This window comes from Uloborus diversus, chromosome 8 (assembly GCF_026930045.1).
Source record: "Uloborus diversus isolate 005 chromosome 8, Udiv.v.3.1, whole genome shotgun sequence".
Lineage (NCBI taxonomy): Eukaryota > Metazoa > Arthropoda > Arachnida > Araneae > Uloboridae > Uloborus > Uloborus diversus.
In genome coordinates, this window is record NC_072738.1 from 59264943 (window position 1) to 59292733 (window position 27791).

A 27791-nucleotide genomic window follows, 5' to 3' on the forward strand; every position below is an offset into this window, starting at 1 on the left:
ACTGTAACTTAGTGAAAATATTGCCATATAGGTGGAACTGCAAACATGATGGAATATTTTACCATTTCACTTCGCAGCCAGCCCTGCAGCATGATTTTCGGCAATAAAAGCAGTTGCAGTACTTTAGTTATACTCTTCAAGATGATTGAAACAAACAAAAAAAAAAAAAAAAAAAAACTAGTATGTTGTGGCCATGACGAAACTTTTCTCCATTTCTTTCTTATAATTCTGATCCCTCCCCATGCTTGACGTTGAAGCAATATTCCCCCCCCCCCAAAAAAAAAAATTACAAACGCCAAAACTTAACGACCACCCCCAATTCCCGATTTATCTCAAAAGCAAAGCAAAGAATGAAAATTGAAAATTATTTTAAAAGCCTTGCTTAAAATAATTAAACATTTGTTTGTTAACAAACACAAGATGGCAACAGTTAAAAAAGTTTAAATCATCGCGATTTTCTTGTCATTTTTCAGCAATTAAAATCACGCGAATTACGCAGATGAAAGCTTATAACGATTTATCTTTCTTATTGTTGCAATGGGGTTGTTACCTTCAGTCAAAAGTAGTACTTTTTGTCAATGAAATTAGTAGAATAAGCAAAAAAAAATAATAATAATAATAATAATATCATGGACCCAGAAAATACTTTCATTTTCCCAACAGTTATTTTTTAATTAATTTTTTTAAATGTCCGATTCTTCAAACAAGGCGTGGTCTTTATGACGTCGCAAATGATGCACTATGGCACATGTTTCTACCGCATTTACTCGTTATGATAATCAAGAAGCGAATTACAGTCGCGCTCTACGCTTCCTAGCAACCATACCATTGACAAATTCACGTGAGAAAAGATGCGAATTAAATAATTTAGACCGTGAATGGCAACACTGAATAGCATTTCATCATTTGTGATGTCATTGGCAGAAGCGTTAAACGTTGAAAAAACACCGATTTAAGTAATTTTTTAAAAATATTAAACTTGAAGAAATTATTTAAAACATGGTCAGATTCTATGTTTTTACGCATGTCTTTTCACAAAAAAATACTTTTAAAACTTTGGCAACGACAATATTAAAAAACGACCCCATTATAAAGCTATTTTTATTCACACAAAAAAAAACAGCCCCCCAAAGAGCGATTGGCACCAAAATTCAACCAACGCCTGTTTACATATGGATTCACATTTATTCCAAATTTCATCCAGAACGTAGCATTACTTCTTGAGATATGGCATTCACAATGGAAAGCAAAGAACGTTCGATTGCGCCACCCCCTTTTCAGCTATTGACGCCAAAATAGAATCAGCTCTTATACCCTCTAAGGGCTACTTGTCGATAAATTTTTGTTTGATTCTGTTCATTATTAATTGAGATACAGTAGTCACGATTGCCGACAGAAAATGTTTATAGCTCAACCCCTGTTGGAGCTATTGACACCAAATAGAATCAGCACCTGTACTTGTTAAGGGCAACATATGGACCAAACTTTGTTTGATTCCGCCCGTTACTTCCTGGGGAATAGCAGGCACGCATAACTCAAGAAACGCCCCATTGCTCCACCCCCTTGGAAGAATTCGCGCCAAAAACCAATGGGCACAAGTTCACATAGGGGCACATGTGTGTACTAAATTTCGTTCGATTTCGTGCGGTAGTTTTTGCTGTAGAACGGCCACAAAAACTGGTCACACACATACGTGACACACACACGGACACACACACACAGACAGACAGACATTTTCCAAAAATGGTCGAAATGGACTCACCACACCTCAAAACGTTCAAATCCCGTCAACCCCGTTCTTAAGACAGGCTATGTTGTAAAACAACATAGCAACCAGCTAATTTGATAACGTATTAATAAATACTAGAAACAAGGTTGGGTCCTAAGCTACCTCGGACCCAAAATGTCGGATAAGTTGGCGTGTCCTTTTTCAAAATGTTATAGCCCTGTCTTAAGAACGGAAATTTACTGCTAAATACTACGACATAGAGTTTTTTGCTCTCGATTTTTAAACATGTGATTGAACTAAATTATCAGGCTTTTAGGTTATCACTTACGTACAAAAAAAAAACCTATACCTAAGAAGACTCCCCCCCCCCCCTGCCACAAAAAAAGGGAGCTTTGTAATGATCAGCGTCTGATAATAAAGACAGACTGAGAAAAATGGCTGCCAAGGATCAGTTTAGGTCGTTTTGCGCAGGCAGAGGGGTGCATTTGCACTACCTCTATTTTGAAAGGAAAAAAAAAGCAATATTGAAAAAAAATGTTAATTTAACATTTTTTACTACTAGAAGTTAATTTAACATTTTTTACTACTAGAAACAAACTTTTAAAAAAATTATGTTAAAAAAAGTGGATATTACAACGTTAAATCGCGCAAATTTGCCAAGAACTGCATACATATTACATATTTCGGGGCTAGATGGAATCCCCTTTTCATGCAAAGATGGGATGCACGAAAGGACAGCCGACAAAAAGTCGATGAAATCCAAATACTTATTTTTCCGAAAATGTGCTTCAAAAAATAAAAATAAAAAACGTTAATTACACATTCCACTGAAGATGAAGGGGATTGAAATGGCCAAAAGCAAAAGTAGGCAAGGCTTGAATTAAAGACCTTGCTACTGCTACTTTTAGCCCAGTCAATGAAGGTAAAAAAATAGGCTTTGTCGCAACTAATTTAGGGAAAGGTGAATTTTTGCAGGATGTAAGCAAATAAAGTATACACTAAAAAAATAGAAAGTCCCGACCCCCATCCCTCTTGCTTTCTCCCCCACCCCCCTCCGAAACATTGCACGAGCAGTACGATGATTATACGTTTTTCGTGTCGCAACTAATTAGGGGAAAGTTGAATTTTTGCAGGATGTTTGTACATAAGGAACACACTAAAAAGTCACAAAGTCCCGACCCCCACCCCTCTTGCTTTCTCCCCCACCCCCCCTCCGAAACATTGCAAGAGCAGTACTATGATTATACGTTTTACGTGTCGCAACTAATTAAGAGAAAGCTGAATTTTTGCACGATGTTAATACATAAAGTGTACACTAAAACCTAGACAGTCCCGACCCCAACCTCTTGCTGCTCCCTTCCACCCTCCTTTCGAAACATTGCACACTGATCAGTTCAGAACTATGATTATACGCGTACAGCTTGAAAATTTATGATGTTACCGGGGTTTTCCTTTTTTTATTTCACTCCTAACAATATTATAAACCAGTGGGGCCCAACCTAAGGCCCAGGTGCCGTATCCGGCCCGCAAAGCTGATCTGTGTTGCCCGTTGTTTTGTGAAATGTTACAACTCGAAGACACAAATGACATTAATGACAATGTTACAAATTGTTAGCCAAATATTTAGAAATTGATTTCTGAAAACATTGTTGGAGACCACTGTTATACACAAATTATGAAACATACACTTTTTATGTAGATAGCTCAGTTTTACCATTTTACCAACATAATCATTTGCAGAAATCTCACAACAAAAACCAAAAAGTAACTTCAATAAATTAATAGCTTTTTATCATTACGTCTTGGAAAGAAATGTTTGAACAAAATTTATAGATAATAATATGATAGTCATTTTCTTGAAATGGATCAACAATGTAATGCCGTTCACTTAAAGTTTTTACTACCATAATGGAATTATTTGTAACAAAAGTTTATAATTCGTTTGTGTCGACGATAGTCTATAAAATAATGTTAATGCTTGGCTAACCATATAAGCTTTAAATAAATCAGGAATAGTATGTTTTAACTGATTATTTTCTCGCAGCGGATATTATTAACGTTTAATATTACTTTTGGTTTTTATTTTTAAGTCTTATATAAGGGGCCATCTTCTAATATTTCGTTGATTTGGTCCGAAATATTGCTACAGTACATCCCACTACAGTGTCCACACATAGACGTGCAATCGAACCTAGCTTTACGACAGATACAGTTTAAATCACATAATCTTTTCAATTGCGAGATACTAATTGGAGAAGCTCACTTGAAGCAGAGGTAATCTTCATGAATTTTGGAATCAGTCTGTTGCATGAAGTATAATGCCAACCCCACTCTTCTGGGGGAAGTTTAAAACCTAACCGAGTTTGAATGTGGTGTTGACCCTAAAAACTCTGGTGGAAACCTTAAAAAGATGTTGACGAGTGACGTCTGAAGTTGGTGGAAGTTTTCATAAATCAAAAGTGGCCTTTAGGGACATTTTTGTGATTACTTGCTTTTCAAACTTTTATTCCAACTTGGTTAGGTTTTAAACTTCCAGCAAAAGAATGGGTTTGGAAATATATTTCAAGCAACAGACTGATTCCTAAGATCATGACAATTACCTCTCTGTTCCAAGTGAAATTCTCCTACTAATATCTTGCAACTGTAAAACATTGTGTTACAAACATTAGCTGTCGTAAAACTGGCTTCGATTGTACGTCTATGTGTGGACACTGTAGTGGAATGCATTGTAACAATATTTCAAACCAAGCCAACAAACTGTTGAATGACCCCTTATAAAAGAAAAATTGTAGTTATAATAACTTGATGCTTTTTTTTTTTTTTAATGCAATCTGTTTTTTAGAAACCAGTTGCTACATAGTCCTCGAGTTGTAACATTTCGCAAAACAACGGTTCACACTGATCAGTTTATGGGCCGGATGTGACCCGTGGGACGTAGGTTGGGCACCACTGGTTTATAATATTGTAAGAAGTGAAATAAAAAAAGGAATACTCCGGTATCATCATTTGTTTTCGAGCTGTGTATAATCATAATACTGCTATTTCAATGTTTCGAACAAACTGGGGGGGGGGGAAGCAATAGGGGTAGGGGCTTTGTGTTTTTTTTTAGTGTATACTTAGTGTACCAACATCTTGAAAAGATATCAGCTTTCCCCAATTTAGTTGGGACACGAAAAGTGTATAATCATAGTACTGCGCTTGCTATGTTTCGGAAGGGGGGGGAGAAAGAGGGGTGCGGGTCGAAACTTTGTCTTATTTTAGTGTATACTTTTTGTACTAACATCTTGAAAAACATCCGCTTTCCCCAAATTAGTTGTGACACAAAAAGCGCATAATCATAGTACTGCTCTTGCAATGTTTCGGAGGGGGTGGGGAGGAAAGCAAGAGGGGTCGGCATCGGGGCTTTGTACTTTTTTAAAGAATACATTACGTACTAACATCCTGCCAAAATTCAGCTTTCTCTTAATTAGTTGCGACTCGAAAATCGTACAATCATAGTACTGTTCTTGCTGTGTTTCAGAGGGGTGAGGGGGGGGGGGGAGAAAGAGTGGTGAGGGGTCGGGACTTTGTACTTTTTTAAAGAATACATTACGTACTAACAACCTGACAAAATTCAGCTTTCTCTTAATTATTTGCGACACGAAAAGCGTACAATCATAGTACTGTTCTTGCAGTGTATCGGAGGGGGTGAGGGAGGGGGGAGAAAGAGTGGTGGGGGTCGGGACTTTGTACTTTTTTAAAGAATACATTATGTACTAACATCCTGCCAAAAATTCAGCTTTCCCTTAATTAGTTGCGACACAAAAAACGCATAATCATAGTACCGCTATTGCAATGTTTCGGAGGGGGTGGGGGGAAAGCAAGAGGGGTGGGTGTCGGGACTTTGTATTTTTTTAGTGTTTACTTCATGTACTAACATCCTGCCAAAATTCAGCTTTCCCCTAATTAGTTGCGACACGAAAAGCGTATAATCATAGTACTGCTCTTACAGTATTTCGGAGGGGGTGGGGGAGAAAGCAAGAGGGGTGGGGCTCGTGACTTTGTATTTTTTTAGTGTATACATCATATACTAACAACCTGCAAAAATTCAACTTTCCCTAAATCAGTTGCGACACGAAACCTTTATTAACTGGGCTATTTTCATTTATTATCTCCTAACACAGAAGAATTTCTAGAGTTTACAACAGGCAAAGGCTGGCGACCCATTAAAATTTTTTTGAGAATTAATGACACGACAGTTAGAGAAAAAAAACTGGTAGCTAATAGCAACATTGTTATTTTATTTAATTTTGCTGTTCGACATAGAAAATTTGCATCAGTGAGCAGAAAATAGCAACAGTTGTAATAATGATACCAATGAAGTTCCAATAAAAGAAACAAAGCATCTAATTATTGAAAGCACAATTAATCAGATTCTCCAGATAATGGTACTTTTTAAAGTTCTCAGTTATACGCAGCTTTTAATAGCGGTAATTAGCTGATGTACTTTGCCAGCGAATCGCCATAGAGCCCAGTAAATGTAGGATTGGTCCTGAAACTAGGTGCCGTGGCACCCTGGGGGGCCGCAAGAATTGGCAAGGGGTGCCACGAAGTGTTCAGGTTTTTGTGGCAATTCCTTCCAGGACTTGGAAAGTTTACTAAAGAAACATATTACCAATATAGCAACAACGTAGACTTTACTGCAGGAAGAAATTCTAAGTGTTTTGTATCCCAAATTTTCGATTTGTAAACCTTTCGAAAAGCGGCAGATAACAAGTTCTAAGGTTAATTGATCTTTCACTAAGGTTAATTGATTCTCTTTTTAACATGTTTCGATCATTGGTCATTCATTTTCCAACAAGATGGGGCACCACTCGACACTCGTTATCTGACATACGTTCCCCATTTCCTCAATGGGATCGTTTCCAAAATTTTAAAAGTATTTCTTTCTGAAAGAAAATGCTTAAAAACATAGGATCTGACCCCTTTTTTTTCGTTTAAGTTTAAGATTTTTAAAAAATTACTTTAATCGGTATGCTTTCATTGTTTACACCTCTGCCGATGACATCACAAATGATGAAATGCCATTCACAGATCAAAATATTTAACCCGCATCTTTACTCACGTGTATTGGCAACGATATGGTTGATAGCAAGCGTAGAGCGCAATATTTATTTCGCTTCTTGATTATCATAACGTGGAAACGCCGTAGAAAGATGCGCCAAAGTGCATCATTTGTGACGTCATAAAGACCACGCCTTGTTTGAAGAATCGGACATTTTAAAAAGTTTATTAAAATATAACTGTTGAGAAAATAAAAGTATTTTCTGGGTTCATGATTTTTTTTTTTCTTATTCTATCAATTTCAGTGACTAAAAGTAGTACTTTTGACTGAAGGAAACAACCCCATTACGAACTTCCTAGTCGTTGGATTTGACATGGTTCTGATAATGACAAACAACATCTTCCGTGGCCACCTTGCTCTCCGGACCTAACTCCAAGCGATTTTTTTAATGGTGTTACATCAAAGATTGAAAGCTCGTACCCCATGGGCCACGTGAATAGGAAGATTTACGTCAAAAGATTAGAACCGCATTTTCTACGACTGACCGTGACATGTTACAGCTAAGGCTGTAGTTACAACGAGTGAAACAAGAATTGGACTTTAGACTTGATATCGGCCGAAACACGAAAGGTCCATACATTGAACATTTCGGAAACAAAACTTGCTCAGTTTCATACTCCAGCAAAGTCAGCATTATTGATGCATTGGTAATACATTCGTTTCGGTATGGCTTCCAAACCGCAGACGGAATTTCGATATGTATATGTATACAATGGAGATAGACTAGAGTGCCGTGAAATTTTTCTAATTCTTTAAACGGTGCCGCGAATCGGAAAAGTTTGAAAGCTCCTGGTGTAGGATAAATGCAAAGAAGTCCCCTAAGTATACATGAAAGTTTCCATCCAAAATGGTGGATCAAAGATGGCCGCCTATTCCTTTTTGCCTTCTTCATATCTTAGTCAAAAATCAAGATTTTTCGGTTCTGAAAAACCTGCCTGCTCTAGAAGTAATACTGTTTCGATAGATCTCCTAAAATACCCAATAAAAATTTCCAAACTATTGTTTTGACATCGAAAACTAAAATTTCTATGCTCTACCTAATGTGCATCAAAACACAAAAACTTCTAAAATAAAGATTTTTTTAACATACGTTTTAAAAATATTGACTACAAAATGATTGATATCTACCATTTTTTGTATAATCTTAGTAGCTTTTATTTTATTTCTGAAAGAAATCGTTCTGTTTCTAGCTTTGGAGTGAGAATATGGTAAGGAGGAAAAAAGTGCCCTCATAAACGAATTACAAACTTTAAAGATTCAAATTAGAGATAAGAATTCATGGATTTTTTTAATGGGTTTAAGAGTTTCGAGATTTTTGGTCGCTCTTTACAAATCAGTACTTGTATAGTCACTACACGCCACATAGCGACAAAATGAAACGCAGGTAGCGTCTAAAAATACTAGTATTCACCACCCAGGCAGCCAAACGGAAGCCGATACAATTATTGAACACGCTCAGTCAATCTTTAAACTGGTAGTTAAAAATATTTCTCACATTCTGCAATTATATAACTTGTAGCAATTCAGGAAACTTTTTTGCAACAATACTTGCATTACGGGGAAATAGATGAAAACCTGTGAAATTCTGAAACGATCCAAGGAAATTACCAGCAACGTTTCGGAATTTTTTTTTTTACAATGTATTCACTTTCTCTAACTTTAAAAAAAAACAAATATATTTCATTATTTTGCTGCAATTTTACTGCTGATCTGTTGTTTAGTTCCTTTTTTTGGTTTACAAAATAAATGTAGTGACTAGGAAAAATAGTGACGGCTAATAAATCTGCTTCTATTCGGCATTGGCGACTAGAATAAATTTTCCAGTCTTGATCTTCATTACACTTTAGCGTAAAAGCATCTAAAAATCGATAACACCAATTGAAACAAAAGTATGTAAATTAAGTTCTGAAAAACTCAATAATACTCAAATCGTTAAGAAAAGGGCTGTTATATGTGAATCAACTTTTATATTATACTAGCTGCGTGCCCGGCGTTGCACGGGCTACCTAAAAAATGTAAGAGCAGTCCAGTTGATGCTTTTGTAGTACACTGACACTAGTTTCTAACGCGTTAAGGAATAAATAAATGCGCGTAAAGCAAGGTTTGCAAAACACCAGTAAAACATATTTTTGCCAAAACACCTCATCAACGTTAATAATTGTTATCAATGATACAAGTTATGAGTACATTTTCAGTCAGCACAAAAGGGGAAAATATATGCATTATCAACTATAATCTTTACTCACGTTAAACTGAATTACATCTGATAGACTATATCGGAAATATTTATGCACAATAACAATCCGCTTTTTACATAAAATAGTCTACTACCCGGCGTTTCCCGGGTGTTTATTAATGCAACATACCACTCAGATAAATATTTGGATGGATTCTATCCACATGGTCGTACAAGAATTACATCAATCCGTTTTCCAGGTACAAACCCTCAAAGAACTCAAATAACTTGTAAATCACTCATTTACTTTACGACGTGCACGGTCCTCCTCGAAAATGAAAGTTATGTCATGTGACGCGAGTTCAACACTCAGGCTTGAACCAAAAAAAAAAAAAAAAAGTCAGTGAAATTTTGTGGCAGATTGCGGAAAACCCCCATAAAGTAAACATTTTAAATCCCCTGATTACAGGAAAAGCCTCAAAACAAAAACAAGAATTTTACCTGAGCATATTCGAGAAAAAAAATGGCAGCAGATCCTTCATCTCAATGATTTTCTTCACGCTCACATACATTTTAATAAAAGCATTGTTGCGGAAAGTTGAGATGAAGCACTGAATAATAATTTAAATGGAGGAAAGCCTTCGAAAAATAGGGATTTGATTTTGAAATCTAAGAGTCATAATTAATAGTTTTTAATTGATATATCCGCTAATTATTATCGGAGGATTATGTTAAATAGCTAAACATGAAGACGGGAGGATTACGAATCCATCGATACCTGGTTCGATGGTCAGTTCACTGTCGTTCGGGAGAAGAAGCTTGGACATAGATAGATAGATAGATAGATACTCAGATTTTATATGTATAAGATGTGTTTTCTTTTAGTTGCTCTACTTTAAGAAAATTCCAAGACACGTTTCAGAATTTTATCTTTGGTTAGTAAATTATATTTATCTTTGTGGAAAATGAACCAAATATTATGAGTCAGCAATGAAAGATAAGAACATTGGGAAATATTCTTTCTGTTCTTGTTTTAGTTGTTCTGTGCCTCATAAAAACTTCTCTGAACCATGAGTTAGATTATTATCCTCAATTCAGAATAATGATAACGATGAAATTCAAAACCGTCAGCTAATTTTGACACAAATTTCTATCTTAACAAAAACATTTACAGTAGTGATCATTAATTTGCAATTAATAGAAGAAATCATGCTAATTTGAAGTAACAATGAGCATTGCAATTTAACAATAATATTTTTGAACTGCATTTCGGTCAGAGATGTTTTGAAAGACAGTACAAGCGCATTTCAGGCAATTCGCAACTCCAGGGCTCAAAAACTCTACCATGCGGTGATTAATAATACTAAAGAAAAGGGTAAAACAGTCCATTCCACGTGTTGTCTATGGGTTAAATTACAGGCTTCAGACACTTTGTGGTGTAATGCAATTTCAGAAGAATAGAAAAGAAAGCTTCCGACAAACACGATGAAAAATTACTGTCATTCACTAAGCGTCAAAGCAAGTTATAAGTTACGGCATTTGTTTGTTTTACCTTTTTCATCCGCCATTAGACAATGACTGCTGCGCCCCCTATAGCTTATTGGAGTTGCGAATGAAAATAATCTCAAAAAGTAGTCAATCAAATTTTTACCCTTTGTATATTAAATTAAAATCTAGCATCGAAAAAAAGGGGGGGGGGGGAGCACAATCGGAATTTTTGAAAAATTAAATTTGAGTTTTTCACATTGAATTTCACTCCTTCAAAAATGTCAAGGAGCATTTTAACGCCTTTAGAAAAAAATCCTGGCAATATTTCTGATTATAGCAATGAACCATATTTGCTTCTTTGGTCGTTTGGATGTTTATCTGACATTCAAATAATAATATTGAAAGGAATAATTCATCTACTTTAATTCAATTTTAATATATTTTTTTTTACTCGTCCCAAGTTCACTTCTATTCGGAGTTATCTTTTGTTCTGCCAATAAAAACTTCGAAATGTCTTAGAATTTTGTATTACTCATTTCTGTTTTGTCACCACAAAATGGCAACAATCTGAGTCATAACAATGCCATTTCGCTCTTTCTCAATCTGTTCTGAAAGCAGGTGGGAAACCTTCAGTGCAAGGTTAAATAAGGAAAGAATCATCGGTTGAAACACCTGCTGCATTTCCAAACCTGTACAGTAGTTTTCTGGGTTTAAAGGTCTAGATCAGATACATATAATATTTTACGCACAACTGTGCAATGCGATCTTGACATAATTTGAAAACAGTTTCAGATTTTAATGAAATCCGTTCTCACACATTCTTCCCCCCCCCCGAAATGGCATAAAAATGTTAAGTCATTTTCATTGCTCGAAAACAAATTAATTTCAAAAGAAATTTTTTTTTATGACGGAATGTAATTTCCCATAATTCACTGGACAGAAAAAAGACTTCATAACGTGTTGGTTCATATTGATGTATTAGAAATAAACAGGAAACTTCCGCGTGTTTTCAAGTACAATGATTTTTATTGCAAACTGTAATCACGTTCAAGGTCCGATTAACCTTTAAAATTAGGGGAAGCGTTGTCTCATTTTGCCCCCCCCCCAATTTTTGCTAGGGGAAACTTTTCTAAACATTTTATGCACATTGATACAACGCTATAACTAACGCTAAAAGAGCCAGTAGAATTCAGAGTTTAAGTTAATTCCACCTTAGCGACTGACAGAACTTTTTTTACTACATATGTTGCGCTTGAATTATCCGGTAATATGGGTAGTAACATGTTGAACCATTCATTAAATTACCGCCCAATGGCCAGGGCTAAAGCAGAAATACATGAAATACACCGCCAGCTCAGTCATTTCCAGCCGAAAACGGCAAAGCACGAAACTGCAGTCCTCTGCTGGAAGTGACTAAGCTGGAGGTGTATTTCATGTATGTTGAATCATATTTGACACTTCACAACGGACATTAAATGGCACAAAAGTATATTCTAACAGAGTTGAATCAAATCCCAATTTCAACCAGTAATATATCTTGCACAAAGCAGGAACGTTTTCCGATAAACGTCAGTAACCTTCCTGAAATATTGGGAACTTTCCAGATCTACTAAGAGAGCTCTTAAAACATTGGCCCAAGCCAGGGGCGGCAAATAGGGGGGTCAAGAGGGGGCGGTCGCACCCCCAAATTTTTTGAGCAGAATGATAGAAAATGGATGAATTCAATTTATGTAAGTCGGAAAACAATGTTCATTAAAGGAAATCTCGTTGGTTCTCAGCAACTGTTTGATGAAACTCGACACATTCCCAGACTAGAAAAAGTGTTTTTTGTTATTTGGATGATGACTTAGAAATTCATGAAGCATTTTCGGCTTTTTCAGAACATAAAAAACTGATAGAGAATCATGGTTAATTTTAACTAAAGAAGACATTGCCTCATATAGGCTAAATATTTCACACTTGTGTGCCCAGTGTAACGATGGTATACTCAATATAAGAGGCTCGTGAAAAGTGGTGTGGCAACATGGTTTTCACAAGAAAATTCCAGGATATTTTACATTCAATTTTGCGCTCATTTTTTAAGTGTATATTTATTTAATGAGTGTTCATTGCTTTCTTTTGCTAGAAACACGTTTCAGCTGCTCAATACATTATAATGCTTTCATAGAAACTTCTTAAAAATGCAGGTGATAATTGAATAAAAAAAGATATATCAACCAAATACCTTTTATGGGGATCTATTAATTATGTAATCGCGGAGTGATATGAGATAATCTTTAAGAGTTAAAACGATGAAAACATTTCTCTATAGCTTCAACAGTGATTTGTTGACTGGAAGAATTATTGCCAAACGATTCTTTCAATGGTGAAAAAGCTCATGCCCTTTAGCATGTATGACTTCGTTTGAATTTTTATCCAATTTGTTTGCATCGGAAAAAGGTTTTTGAAAAATGCTTTACTCTATTAAAATCTATATCTTCAATCCGCTACTCGACTATTCAAACCACAGTTCAATTTACAATTGATTTGTGCATCATACTACCACAGTTCAATCTACAATTGAAGCTGAAAATAGATTTTTATAGATGTATATTTCAATCAATCGTGAAATTTTTGAAAAAAAATTCTTCCTCCGAGCCAATTTTAAAAAGCGCAAAAAAAAAAAAAGTGACAAAAATTCACATGATGATGTGAAGTCAAACACTGTTTTTTGAATCTTTTGTATGAAGTAATAGATTCAGTTTCGAGTGAAATTAACACAAGATTTGATGATAATTATTTTTCTGTATGGTTGGCTGGGGTTATGGTTATTTGGATTGGATTTTGAAAACGAAAAATAAAATGTTTCAACTGTGAATAAAATTTTTAGCATGAGGCAAGAAAAATTACAAGCAATATACTGACAGAATAGTTTTCACACCCAGAGACTGCAGTTTCGTCCTTGTTATGGACTCATAAGTCTGGAATAGTGAATAACAGAGCTGGAGGCAGATGATATCTCATTGAAGCTGAGAGCGCTGACATGACTAGACTATTCCAGACCCCGAAGTGGATTTTTGAGGGGGAAAAGTAGGAAATAAGGAATTAAAAATTAAAAAAGTAGGAAAAGTAGGAAAAAAATCACTTAAAAAAGTAGGAAAAATAGGAAGAGATAGGACTACACACACGTCAAGACGACTGACAATCATTAGTATGAAAAATAAACTGATGGAAACAAAGATATTAATTAAAAATGTATATGAAAATAAAATCTAAACAAAGAAACACCTTTCACCAATACAGTGATAAAATCTTTAAGTGTGAAAGAATAAAACGGAATATAGCGATCGCAAAAAAAAAAAAAAAAAAAAAAAAAAAACACAATAATAATAATAATAATAATAATAATAATAATAATAATAATAATAATAATAAAACTTGTATTTCTTGGTGCAATTAAACTATTTTTGTTAAAGATTTCTTTTGTCAAAAACGAAAACATTCCTTCAAGATCATCAATTTATCATTTAAAAATACTAACACTTTCAGCTCCTGTTATCATAAACTATGATACAAAAGCAAAGCAAATATTAAATTAGTTTTAGTTAAAAATAATCAGCAGCTGACATGCATTCTTGCATAAACAGAAGCAGATGTTTGAATTTGAAAAAAAAAAAAAAAGGAAAACGACTGAAAATACAGAACTGAAATAAATGTGTTCTTAAATATGGGACATAAAATTTATAATAAACTAATTAAACTAAAATAACGAAATAAGTCAACTAAAGGGTTTGTACTATGTTATGTACTTTTAGCATTCAACATACATTTTTGTTTCAGGCACTTCATTTAAGGGAGTCAATTTCTCCCCTCCCTGGTTTTGGAAAATTAATGCTTAGCTATACAAGTTTGTGCGGTTTTTGTTGTTTTAAGATAAAATTTGCATTCAGCATACATCCTTTGCTAGCCACCTCCGGGGGCGGGAGGTCAAAGTGACGGTCAGCTCTAATTTTAATCAAGCAATAAAAACGAATATTGTTTTAATAGTTTGATGATTTTTACCTCCTTCTTGTTTCAAAATTTTTGTCACGAAAACAAAAGGAAACATCCATGCATGGTAAACATATGTTTCTCTGTGCATAAAAGGGAAGGCATGTAGTTTACTTAAATTAAAACTTCTAATTGACGGGTAAATAATATATAATTGCATTAGAATGTGACAGTATTTTTTTTTTTTTTAGTTTCGTTAATACAGTAGGACTGAAGTCGGGGCGATAAAAAGAAAAGTCGATCATAAACGCCGCAACGGCAAAAAAGTCACTTACGAAAATTTAACTTTTAAACACGCAAACTGCCGCCGCGGCGCTCTTTCCAGAAATTAATGTAGTCAGTCAATGAAAAGCTCAGGATCTGCTTGCTTCTTTTGCTTTTCAAAACTGAAACATGTAGAAATTTATCGGTGCAGCATTGCAAAAATAATAATTAATGCACAATTAGAAGTGCTATACTAAAGAAAGAAAAAGTAGGAAAAAAAAGGAAAAAGTAGGAAAATAAGGAGAGAGCTCTAAAAAGTAGGAAAAAGTAGGAAAAATAGGAACTCTTCGGGGTCTGCTATTCAATGATGAAAAGTTTAAGCCCCTCACAGTTTTTGAAGTAGCCTGGGTGATTTTGAAGAGCAAGATATAAAAAGTGTTTTCATACATAACTTTGTGTTACTTCAATTATTTTTTAACTCTTAGAATCAGCTCCGCTAGTAGAGAAAGATTTTTTTTATGTCTCAGAAGGTTAGAGAAATATTTTCGAAGCACAAAAGCGAAAAAAAAAACCTTTTCCATTTAGCTGAACTGGTAAAACAGCACGACATTGGGCACTGATAGATTAGTAACACGATTCCCTGCTCTTCCGAATTCCAAAAATCATGCATTATAACTTTTCCAAAAGGTCTAAAAACTTTAGTAGCGAGATGTTTTGTATTATAACTTTTTAGTCAAAATTTTAATTGTTTCTAAACACTAATTTTATTTATACTAAACCGTTTTTATGACAACTTCTTGTTAGCTAATGTGTGTTTGGTTTCGCTTTGGGGTTATACATATTTAAGAAACTCGACCCCCCAAATGAAATGGTGAGATGCCGCCTCTGGCCCAAGCTACACGTAAAATACAAGCTGCAGCTATCCAGTAACATAGTTGCTCCCATTGAGAGCTTAGTGAATTTGGACGGGCCGTAATCCTGCTAAAGCCTATACACTTAATAAACACACTTAGTCAATCTTGAAACTGGTAGCAAAAAATATCTTTCACACCAGTTAGAAGTCTGCATTCGTGCATCTTTTAGCAATTCAGGAAACTTTTTTGCGAAAATACTTGATTTTACGGGGAAATAGGTGAAAACTCTGGAATCCCGAAACGTTCCACGATAATAACCAGCAACGTTTCGGCATTGTTTTGCAGTGTAGCTTGTGGCTACATTTTATCAAATGAATTTCTATAATTATATTCTTTCAAACACTTTTGTTTAGCAAGTTCTAATGTTTGCGATATCTTTAAAAAATGCTGTTAAAAGCAGAAACTGAATTTTTTAAGCACAGTTTTACAGTCATATTTGAGCCTCCTAAAAATTCTGAAGGGAAGCTCAAGCTTCTCAAGCCTTTTACACTGTAAAAAAATTCCGAAAAGTTACTGAGTATACCTGTAACGTTTCAAGATTTCAAAGGTTTTTATCCACTTCCTGGTCACTCGTCTGGTCTGTGCTAATTCTATATTAGCTACCAGTTTGTTTGGCACTCTTGGCTTCATTAAGAGGTTTTCCATCTCAAGCTCAGTCACTATCCTATGCCGGGCTGACGAGTGCTAATAAGCACGAAACTGCAGTCCTTGGCTGGAAATGACTGAGCTGTTCTGTGTATATCAAGTATTGTTGTCAAGAAGTTGCCCAAATACAGACTTCTCACTGTTGTAAAAAATATTTTTAGCTACCAGCTTAAAGATTAACTGAGAGCATTTATAAGATGTATCGGCTTAACTTTGATTACGGTTCGACCACGCTGATTCAACTCCTAAAGGGAGTGAATAAGTATGGGCGACAAAGCTTTGCAAGAATTGCAATCACGAGAGATGCTTGATACTTGCAGTTCTGACTTAGCTTTAGTCATGTTTCCACTGCTATCTTTTGAATTGTCTTGGTAAGTCAGAAAGGTGCTCAGCTGTTATATTTTCCCTACCTAGGGTTACTCTTAAGTTAGAGAGACACGACTGGCTTTAAATGGGAAAATTTCTGGATTTTTCAGGAAACTTATTGAATTTTAGTGGAAAGCGTTCCTGGTTTTTTCCAGATATGTTACTGGCAGAAATTGGGCACAGCAGCTGCCTATTATTTTCCAGTAACGTTTCTGAATCGTTTTTACGGTGTAGGTAATCAGGCCCTGATCGCGTTTACTCCTCTTTTAAACGTTCCTGAATTATTTCAGAAACGTGATTAGCATTTTTTAGGTTTCTGAATACTTAAGTAAAATTCCAGGGCAATTTCAGGAAGATTACTGATTTTTAGCTGAATATTGTCCTGTTTTTTGCCAGAAATGTCACTTTGGCACACACTGTAAAACCAAATCAGAAATGTTTCTTGAAAATAATTGGCAGCTAATGTGCCCAATTTCTGCAAGTAACTTATCTGGCAAAAAACGGAATGATTTTCCACTAAAATGCAGTAACCTTCCTGAAATTATTTTTGAATTTTTCTGAAGAATTCAGAAATTTCCTCGGTTAATGCCAGGCATGACGCCAGTTAAGGACTATTGTGACCAAAATAACCCCTGCAGAAGAAATTTCTGGCTGCGCTATAGGGGAACATGCTCGTTTAAGTTGTTACGTTCGTCCAAAAAAAAATGGTACAGTTTATTTTTCTGTATCATTTACAGTGGTAAGTGATTTATGAAATATAATTTTTTAAAACCAGGACATTATTTCATGTTAACCCTGTACTTCAGCATATAGTATTTACTATCGCAAAATGGACCAACAATTTCTTGTGCACGGGTATTGCTTCAAGTACGAGGGCTGGTTTTTTTTTTTTCAACTTCCGATCGTGCCGCTAGACAGCAGGGCGAGCGGCATCGGCCAGCAATGCGCGGCAGTCGACTGCGCATCTCCCCCACTACACCCTCACTCGTTTTTGGGCGTCCGACGCCCAAAACTGAAAGAGGATGCTTAAAAACAAAGGTTTTAACCATTTTTTAAATAATTTGAAAAAATGTAATATTTTTTAACAACTATTTTGATCGGTGCGCAGATTGAAATTATTTTTTTGGCATCAAAAGCGATAAAATGCCACGCGCATTGATGCCATTAGTGCACAGCGCAAATTATCATAACCCGAATTCCCTACTGTTTGTTTACGTATGCAAAGGAAAAACATTTTTCGCGCTGGAATTGCAAACAAAAAACATTGACGCCAATGGGTAAAAATCACCAATTATCGAAATCTTCCCGGATGAAATGAAGCATCAAAACTCAGTTTACACGTAAAACTTCTGTGTGAACAATATTACTTGTAAAACGTTTACTGTTATTGAGTTAATTGATTATTCATCTTTAGAAATATAAATTTCCAAGTATCAAATGAGTGGCAGCATATAACTGTCCATTCGAAAACACTGGACGTTGTAATAATAGTACAATTTTTAAAAAAGGTCGACTTTATGATTTGTTTATGGTTTAAGGGCGGTGCATAACTAATGTCACACTTTTCAACATTTTCGACCCTCCCCCCCTCCCTTTATCAATGTTTTGCACTTCACTATACCCCTTCTTCCCTTTGTCACATGTCATGCTGTTTTTCATAAACGTTTCTATTGGGAAAAGGCTTGTTGTCACGTTCTCCCCATTGTATGCTCCTCTTGTCATGTTTTCCCTCTCCCTTGTCACAAACTGTTACTATTTCGTGAACCTCACCTCAAAGCGGGACTTCATCCGTGATGGACAGCCCCTATTTCGTGGCAACCGCATGCAAATATACATTTCTCTACTCTTTGTTTTCGTATGCAAAGTAAAAACATTTCTCGAGCTGCAATTCGTGCCAAAAATTTGACGCCAATAGATGAAGAGCGATCGCCAATTTAATGATTATCGAAATCTTCCCAAATCAAATGATCCTGCAAAACTCAGATTATACGTAAAACTTCTGCATGAGCAATGCTTCTTTTAATAAGTTTAATATTATTGAGTAAGTTGTCTTGACCACTGCCGTTAGAATTATTAAATTCCAAACAGTCAAATGAACGAATCCTACTTGCTACATTAAAAATTGTCCATTCAAAAACACTGGACGTCGCAATAATATTGTATTTTTTAAAAAATCGTATTTGTGATTTGTTTACGGTTTAAGGGAAAATTGACAAATGCACTTTTCAAAATTTTTGATATATCTCCCCTTTGTCGCAAAGTTTCACACTTCACCATAACCCCTCTTTCCTTTGCCACATATCACACTGTTTTTCATAAACGTTCTTATCAAAAGAAATCTTGATGTCTCATTCTCCTCATCGTATGTTCCTCTTGTCATTTAATTCCTCCGCCTTGTCACGAACGGTTACACTTTAAAGAAGGATTTCATTCGCAGTCAGTTCCTTGCAAGTAGACATTTCTGTACTTCTTTTTTACGAATGCAAAAGAAAAATATTTCTCTTCCTGGCATTGGTGCCAAAATGGATAAAGTTCGCCAATTTCACAATTATGTAAGTCGTTCTGAATGAAATGATGCCGCAAAACTCCCTTAATACGTAAAACTTCTGTACAAACAATATTTTTTGTAAAAGTAGGCATGATCTTGCCGTTAAATATAAAATTTCCAACAGTCAAATGAACGAACTCGACTCACGGCAACATATATTGGGGTCGTTTCCAAAATTTTAAAAGTATTTTTTTCTAAAAGAGCATGCTTAAAAACATAGAATCTGGCCATTTTTTAAATAATTTCTTTCAGTTTAATATTTTTAAAAATTACTAAAATCGGTGCTCTTTCATCGTTTAACGCTTCTGCCGATGATATCACAAACGATGAAATGCCATTCAGTGTAGCCATTCACGGTCCAAAATATTTAATTTGCATCTTTACTCACGTGTATTGGCAACAATATAGTTGATAGCAAGCGTAGAGCGCAATTCTAATTCGCTGCTTGATTATCATAACGTGGAAATGCGGTAGAAAGATGCGCCATAGTGCATCATTTTTGACGTCATAAAGACCACGCCTTGTTTGAAGAATCGGACATTTAAAAAAATTAATTAAAAAATAACTGTTGGGAAAATGAAAGTATTTTCTGAGTCAATGTTATCTTTTTTTTGCTTATTCTATCAATTTCAGTGACAAAAAGTACTACTTTTGACTGAAGGAAACAACCCCATTGTCCATGCGAAAGAACTGGACATCGTAATAATACGCCAATTTTATCAAAAGTTTCACCTTGAGATCTCTTTGTGGTGATAGCAAATGCAGGTATTGTTAGGAGCTGGACTGAAAGTCGTCCCTCACTCTGTAAATAATTTATTTAAATACTAAAATCGCAAAAACATAATCAAAATGAAAATATTTTAAATGCCCGTAGTTACCCAAAAAGCTGCAATAATAAAAACAAATGCAAGTATTTCCTTTCTTTATGTTCAAGCGAGAATTGGCAACACCACAATATTATCCAGCAATTTCTTCACGCTAACTATGTCGCGTGAAAAAGCAAATAAAAATGAATTTTCACCAACTTTTAATTGCTTCTGGCGCTGTTTCTAGCGGGTTGGCGTTTTTGCTCGGTATACCGGGTAGAACGTGTTTCAAAGTATTTTTCACGAACTTTCCAACCATTTCAAACTCGAAGCATTAAAATGCATTTTTCGTGTAGAAACAGCGGTTTAAAAAATGAATTAAAACTTAATATTTCACGCTTTCAACAATGAATTTCAACAATGGAAAAGAGATAAAATTGAAATTTTTGAGTTTCACTAACTAAAAAACGCTTATAACTTTTTTCTAGTGGATTTAGGTTATTGTACCTTGGGCGCCCTGACAATTTCTTCGTTAGGAGTATTTTTAAAGACCTTTCCAACCATATAAAATTCGAAGAAAACGGACCATCCGTTCGCGTAGAAAGAGCCCATTAGGACGAAAATGCGTTTTTTATTAATATCTCCGTTAATTAGCGTTCGATTTCAAAAATTTTTGTTGATGACACTAAAATTCGGCAATAGCTACTGAACAAAAAAAAGAATGAAGGAAATCGGTTCACAAACAGAAGAGAAATCGCTACCGAAAGAAAACGGCTTGCCTATTAATATATAAAGATACTAGCAAAAATACCCGGCGTTGCCTGGGTCAGTAAAAATTATGAGAAAAAATCGTTACTTGCTTTTGTTTTCTGTTTTAAGTGAAAGAATTTAAAACACATCTTTTTGACGTGATTAAAAATCGAGTTTCTTCCTTTCCCATAAAACTAAAATAGCAATAAGTATAAAGAACAAAAAAGTATTGATTTAGAAACGAAAGCACTATATTTAAGCATAAATAAATTTCCAAAACATGAAATTAATTTTCTCATGTTTAAAAAGATTAATCTGTTGATACTTTTTTTTAACATGGAGTCTAAAACCTTCTCTGTATGGCTATTGAAGTACGAAGTTTTTAAAAAAATGTAGCCGCGCCCTTATACTTGCTTTAGTTATTTTGGGAAATTTCAATCATTGTGGGCTCTTGGTGCGATTTTACCGAATTTGCGGGAATCGTTTTAGGATACCTTCGATGATGCTCCCCCCTTCTTTCCTTATTTTGTAAAACGATATGATATTAATTTTCGTTACAGAGATATTATCGCCAGATGCTGAAATACTTTTGGTCACCATAAAATGGTGCAATAGAGTTTCATCCGAAATGTTTCCAAAATAAGTAGTAAAATTTGGCGATTGTTTGAAATTGTGCAAAAAGGAAAATTAATGGAAATTTTCGTGCTGCTTATGGATTTGCCTAATTTAGCTGCTGGATTATTTAACACAGCAAAAAAAATTTTTTAAGATTCTTTGATTGGCGATACTTTGTTTACATGGTGAAAGCTGAGAAACATTATGACGTAGTCTTCGACTTCAAAAACAGCAAGAAATTTGGCAATCTGCTGGATGATTGGATAGTGAGTAAGTGTTCAATCAGCATAAATAATAATAAAAACCATTAATTACATTAAAGTTCCGTTTAAATGGAAAATCATCAGCCAAATCATGTATTATTTGCCAATCTTGTGCGAAAATCTTACTTCAAGATTTGACTTGAGAAAAGCCTTGAACAATCACGAAAAGCAAAGATAGTCAACAATACAACAATTGTCGCTATCGACAGGGAGTTGAGATGATACACTAAATACTGTATTGAGTTGAGGAAAGCCTTCGAACATGGAACTAAAAAGCTCATAACTCGTTTTTTATTCTACTTAGAAATTTCGAACAGGTGTCATCTTCAGCAGAAAAATCAGATCTTTCGATGGACATATAATGTAAATATGTGCAAGTATTTTTTCATCCCTATAAGAGAATTTACACGAAAATTGTATTTTATTGCCCCCCCTAAGGGGGTTTGCCCCCCATAACGGGACGAAAACTACCCTATGTGTTATTCTGATGCATAAGCTATATTATTGTCAAGTTTCATCAAAATCCGTTCAGTAGTTTTTGCGTGAAAGAGTAACAAACATCCATACATACTTTCGCATATATAATAGTAGTAAGACTAGTGACTTGTGTATCACCGGATCACGCGGCTCGAAACCATGACTAAAGCCGCTATATGAGAAGAGTAGACTCATCCGACATTTTGGTTCTGAAATTGCCGGGGGGACAAAATTAGTATTTGTACAAAAGCCTCGTTGCAGAAAACTGGTGCCCAAGCTTCAGATGTGTTGCCTGGTTTATGCTCGTTTATTATTGTATTTCGTAAATGAGGAGGATTTAATTAAAACATATTAAAAACAAGTGTGGTGTGAAAATGAGGTTCATTACACAGTAAACATTTCCCAATATACTTTTGTAGAATTTCTAAACTAGGTTAACTTTCTAGATTTACTTTAAGTGACATTTTACTCAATTTATTATCATCAATTTTTGACGACATAGCAACCAACGAATGTTATAACGTATTTATAAATACTAAAAAAAAAGGATGGATTCAAAGCTATCTTGGAACCAAAACGTAGGATAAGTCAAGCCTCTCCTTTCAGACGGGTTCTAACTTATGCAGTGGACTTTCAGTAACGTAAGCAAGAAGCCGGTAGACATCAGTATTTTCAACTCTAGAACCCTGGATAAAAGTCAGTAAAATTAGACCTTATTTTACGATTAAAGGAGTAGATTAGTTTAGAGAAGTTGTTAAAAAAGGATTTTTGTCGCGTTTGGAGGGGGGGAGAATGACTCCTGGGGTCGAGTACACTCTGGCTAAAGTTTCTGCATTCTACTTGATGAATAAATATTCCAGCAATTAGATCAAATAAAAGCTATAGTAGGGCCGCCGTCGGGGGAAGAGGAATCAGGGGAGAGCTCATGATGGAGACTACATCATCGAAAGAGAAGGTATTTTGGAAGGATTTCAGTCTCAATTTTAAGAGGGCACATTTTCGGGGGAATGAGGCTCTGCAAAATTGTAAGGAGGGTGGCAGGGACGAGCATTCTTCTGCAAAGTTTCTGCATAGAGCCCACACACACACGCACACACATTGGTCATTTTGCTAACTACACATTGCAGCAATTTATTACAATAATGCATAATAGTTAAAGCAAGAGTGTCAACCGCGGGAGGGGGGAAGGGGTTGGTGGCTCATAGCGGAGACTACACCAGTGAAATTTTTATAGAAGATGTTTTAAAAGGAGTTCAGTCTCATTATTGGTTTGGGAGGGGGGAAAATTGAGCCGTCAACCTTGGGATACATCCTTCCGAATGCCGGAAAAAAATGATAGTCTTCCTAGTCGAAGACCGTCCAATGACCGAGGCAATTGATAGCTGCCCCACGATATTGCGTAAAATTAACAGCAAAAACTACTGGTACTATCAAAGGGGTGTGTTACGAAGTCTTCTAAAAGAAGAGACATCGTGTGTCAGTGAGCAAAAAACGTTCTCAAATGCGTTCCCAAAAGTATAAAATGTATGCTGACCCAAATATGTGTCCTGAAAAGTGTTCTCAGAAATGTTTTGAAAGCTGTGTCAGAAACATGCAAAGTGTTCTAAAAACGGGGACAAATTTCAAAAAAAAATTTGGGAGGTCACAGTGACTTCCCATTGGGATGCCCCTGTCGTCACTTGAAGATACTACCTCGCACTCGTTTTATTAATAATTTCCGCTCGTTTTATAATAATTTTCATGTACCGCACAGAAAAAATTCGTACAAGAAAAATCACACAAAAAAATTGCACAAAAAAAGACCGTAAAAAACAGGTTTGGGTGTTGTTCCGTCTCGGATGTAACTGATTGAATGAATATATGTATATAGTAATATCATTCTTTAGTTTTTTTGTTGTTAGATACTTGATTTTTACTGCATTGGCATCATTATTAATATTATCGTCATATTTAGCTCTTCGGAAGCAATTTTTCTATGAATTTCAACAAAATACAGTAAAATAATGTAATGTTGTTGTTAACTACCAGTTCTCTTAAAAACAGCCATAGCCTTAAATTTAGAAAACGATTCTGGTTTTACTACACTTAGCAAGCTGGATTGTTTGTTCAATTCGAGAAATCTTCTTAAAACGGAGGATAGCTTTTAAGACTAACGATCTGGGCATCATCGCGACTTGTCTTAACTGTAGCACTACGTCTGCTTTCGTAAGATATTTTTCTCCAGTCTAGTCTATTTTGGGGTAGATCGCAGTCCGACAGACGTAAGCCAAATCTTCTGAATAAGTAGTGCCCATGTACAGCCCGCGAGCCTGATCCATTGGACTGTTTCATGTTACAGTTAGAGAGTCTACGGACATGGTGCGGTTCAACTCTTAAATTGAAGGAGGCAAAGCTTGGGGACTCTCGTTGGGGAGCTAAATTTACTTCACCCACCAGTTTGTTGGCACTTTCTGTTACAATGAGATGACATCTGCCTCCAGTACGGTTAATTACCATTTCAGAGTTATGAGCTCGTAACAAGGACGAAACTGCAGTCTCTGGATGCGATAACCAGGCTATCAGTATATTGCACTGTATATAGTTCCTCTTGTCCCTGGCTTAGGGGTGGTAACCCTAGTAGCACTATCGGTTAGGAGATGGCTGGTTAACGGTGGAGCTTATGGTTGGCCAACGACAAGCAATGTCCACTTTGGCAACCGTTACCCAATAAAAAAATTTGCCGACGATTTACCTACAGTGCCTAACAATTTCTCAACGATGGCACAGCAAAGATATTCACTGTTGTCCCAACGATGCCCAGAAATTGTAGGGCCATCGTTGGTTCATCGTTTGCTGCCAACCCACCATTCCCCACCTGTTCCTATACCGTTAGCCACCGTTGGCCAATCATCTCCTCACCGTGCGTGCTACTTGGGAACTTACTTCTTAACATTTCCAGAATGTTGCATTTAAGTTATATAATAGATGAACAGGGATTCCACGAAAAAAAAGTTAACATTAAAAAGAGTTCTACTTATCCAAGAAATTAAGAGACTCTACTCTATTTCAACAAGTAAGAAAGGAGAAGGATCAAGGTGAAAAATTATCTAAAACTTTATTGTTGTAAAATGAAGAAAGATTGAAGTTTTAAACTTCTGAACATGATTTTTTGAACAATGGAAATATTGACGTTACGCAAGGGCTGTCGGGGGAAAATGAACGACTCCGACTCCGAGGATTTTTGAGCCTTCGACTCCGTGTCCAACTCCTTTCCACCCAAAACTCCAATTCCGGCACCGCAAGCATGACAGAATTGCGAACTTAGAGAAGAAATAAGACTCGACTCTTGGAATTTTAAAACCTCGACTTTCGACTCCGACTCATTTACCCAAAAATCAGTCTAACTCCGACTCCTACACCCAAATATCAGTCCGACTCCGACTCTTTTACCGAAAAATCAGCCCGACTCCTACTCTTTAGTCCTGCATTTCGCCTGCTGAGCTCTTCATCTGTCACGCTAATAAGAGACAAGTCTTTACTAATAATAAAGCTGAAAATTTCTGTGTCTGGATATCTGGATCTCTGTCACGCGCATAGCGCCTCGACCGTTCAGCCGATTTTTATGAAATTTGGCACAAATTTAGTTCGTAACGTAGCGGTGAACACTTCGAAGCGATTTTTCGAAAATTCGATTTTGTTCTTTTTCAATTCCAATTTTAAGAACATTTTATAGAGCGAATTTCTACAACATGGAAGATAATATTATCACAACATGGACGAATTAATTATCATAACGTGAGCCCATATAATATGGGCGCGTAAATTAACATAGCAGATTGGCGAGAAGTTCATCATCCATTAATATACAGGCGAACCAAATCTCCCTTTAAGTTTCTACTACGGGCAAAGCCGTGCTGGTACCACAAGTGTAAAATAAAACATTTTATAAAATTTATAAGTGGATTTAAATACCTGTGTTTTTGTCCCGTTCTTTCTGCTTCATTCGTCAGAGTTGACCAAACATGGTGTTTGGTAGCTTCCTCCGGCTGTTCCATTTCAGTCTGATACGATGTGAATTCTGTATCGCACATATCCGCAGTAGACAAAAAGTTAGAAAAACCGCGGGAAAAATCCTCGAAACTAATACGCCCATCGTTGTCAAGATCCAGATCTTCAAAAATCAAATCAGCATCTTGGTTAGTTATGTTGAGTCGGTTGCACAAGTCCCGGAACGCCTCGCGATCCACGGATTTCGTTCCGTCCGGATCACAGTATTTGAAAAAGTTTTGGAGTTGTACAGACATGGCATCAGATTTAAACATTCCACAAAAACAATGATTTCACTTTTAGAAGGATGCAATCATAACAAATTTTCGACTATGTTTCAGTTTTTTTTTAATCATATTTTTCAAAACGGTACACATTCCAGAACATAAAATGTCGCACATTCCATGGGATCATTTTCATTCTAATCACACTCTTTTATAGTTTGGAATGCAGTAATTGAACACCGGAAAATCAGTATTTTCAGTTTTATGTCCCAATACATCAAATGTTTCCTTTAAAAAAAAAATACTAAACGCTCTGAGTATAAAGTACAAGCTTTTTAAAATATTTTTCTTTTCAAGAAAAGATATTCCGAATGAATCGCTAGAGTGCAAAAATCCTGTATTTCTACAAGTAGTAAATATTATCACATCGCTATTCAAGAAACGCCATTTTGAAAAGGTGACTTATCGGCGCTGGATAATGCTAGACAAATAAAAGCAGACGCACTCATCTACGTAAGCTAGCTCGCATCTACTACTGAGCTGTGTATCTTTTTCAGCTGTCAGGATTTGCTCATTCTTAGGTAGGTCAACAGAGCCACCTGCTCTCGTTCAAACAACTGGGAAAACATGCGACATCTCGTAGTCTTATACTGTCTCCTAAAATTTAACGTTTTCTTTTCCGCTTTTGGAACAGATATTTGGAATTCGGGGAAGGGGGTTTGGAGGATTAGAACATGAAAACAAATCTACATTAAAGCGATGCCCCGATGGGAGGTCACTGTGATCTCCCAAAAATTTTCTTATTCAGAAAATTTTATCTGACAACTAAGCAAATTTGGACTAATTTTGCAGTCTTATTCTTTATATTTTTTAATATTTCATTTTAATAAATCTTGATGTTACTTTTGTTTAGATGCAAGTAGGCGGGGCGTCCCGATGGGAGGTTATTATGACCTCCCAAAAATATTCTTATTCGGAAAATTTTCTGACAACTAAGCAAACTTGGACAAATTTTGTACTTTTTGTTACATATTTTTTTGAAATATTTTGTTTCAATGATTTTTAATGTTACTTTTGCTTAGATGCAGGTAAGCGGGGCGTCCCGATGGGAGGTCACTGTGACTTCCCAAAAATGTTCTTATTCGGAAAATTTTATCTGACAAGAAACAAATTTGGACCAACTTTGCACTTTTTGTTATATATATATATATATATATATATTTTGAAATATTTTATTTTAATAATTCCTAATGTTATTTTTCGTTTGATGTAGATAAGCGGGCGCCCGATGGGAAGTAACGGGAGGTCACTGTGACCCTCCACAAAATTCCTTATTCGGCAAATCTTGTCTGACAATTCTGCAAAATTTGGAGCTTCATTCGGCAAAATTATCATCATTTGGCGAAAATTGGAGTTCCATTCGGCAA

General features: G+C 35.7%; 1 protein-coding gene across 2 annotated transcripts in view; it reads right to left on the bottom strand.

The window, feature by feature from the left end:
- Window positions 1-26910, bottom strand: part of LOC129227225 (ras and EF-hand domain-containing protein-like) — a 135523-nt gene extending 108613 nt beyond the window's left edge. The window contains exon 1 of one of the 2 annotated variants that reach the window (XM_054861734.1): window positions 26066-26884. In XM_054861734.1, the coding sequence (XP_054717709.1) occupies window positions 26066-26415 (350 nt within the window). In that variant the 5' untranslated portion in view covers window positions 26416-26884. Of the gene's footprint in view, window positions 1-26065 lie in introns of both variants that reach the window. The other variant, XM_054861733.1, reaches the window with a different exon arrangement.
- Window positions 26911-27791: the final 881 nt, after the last annotated feature.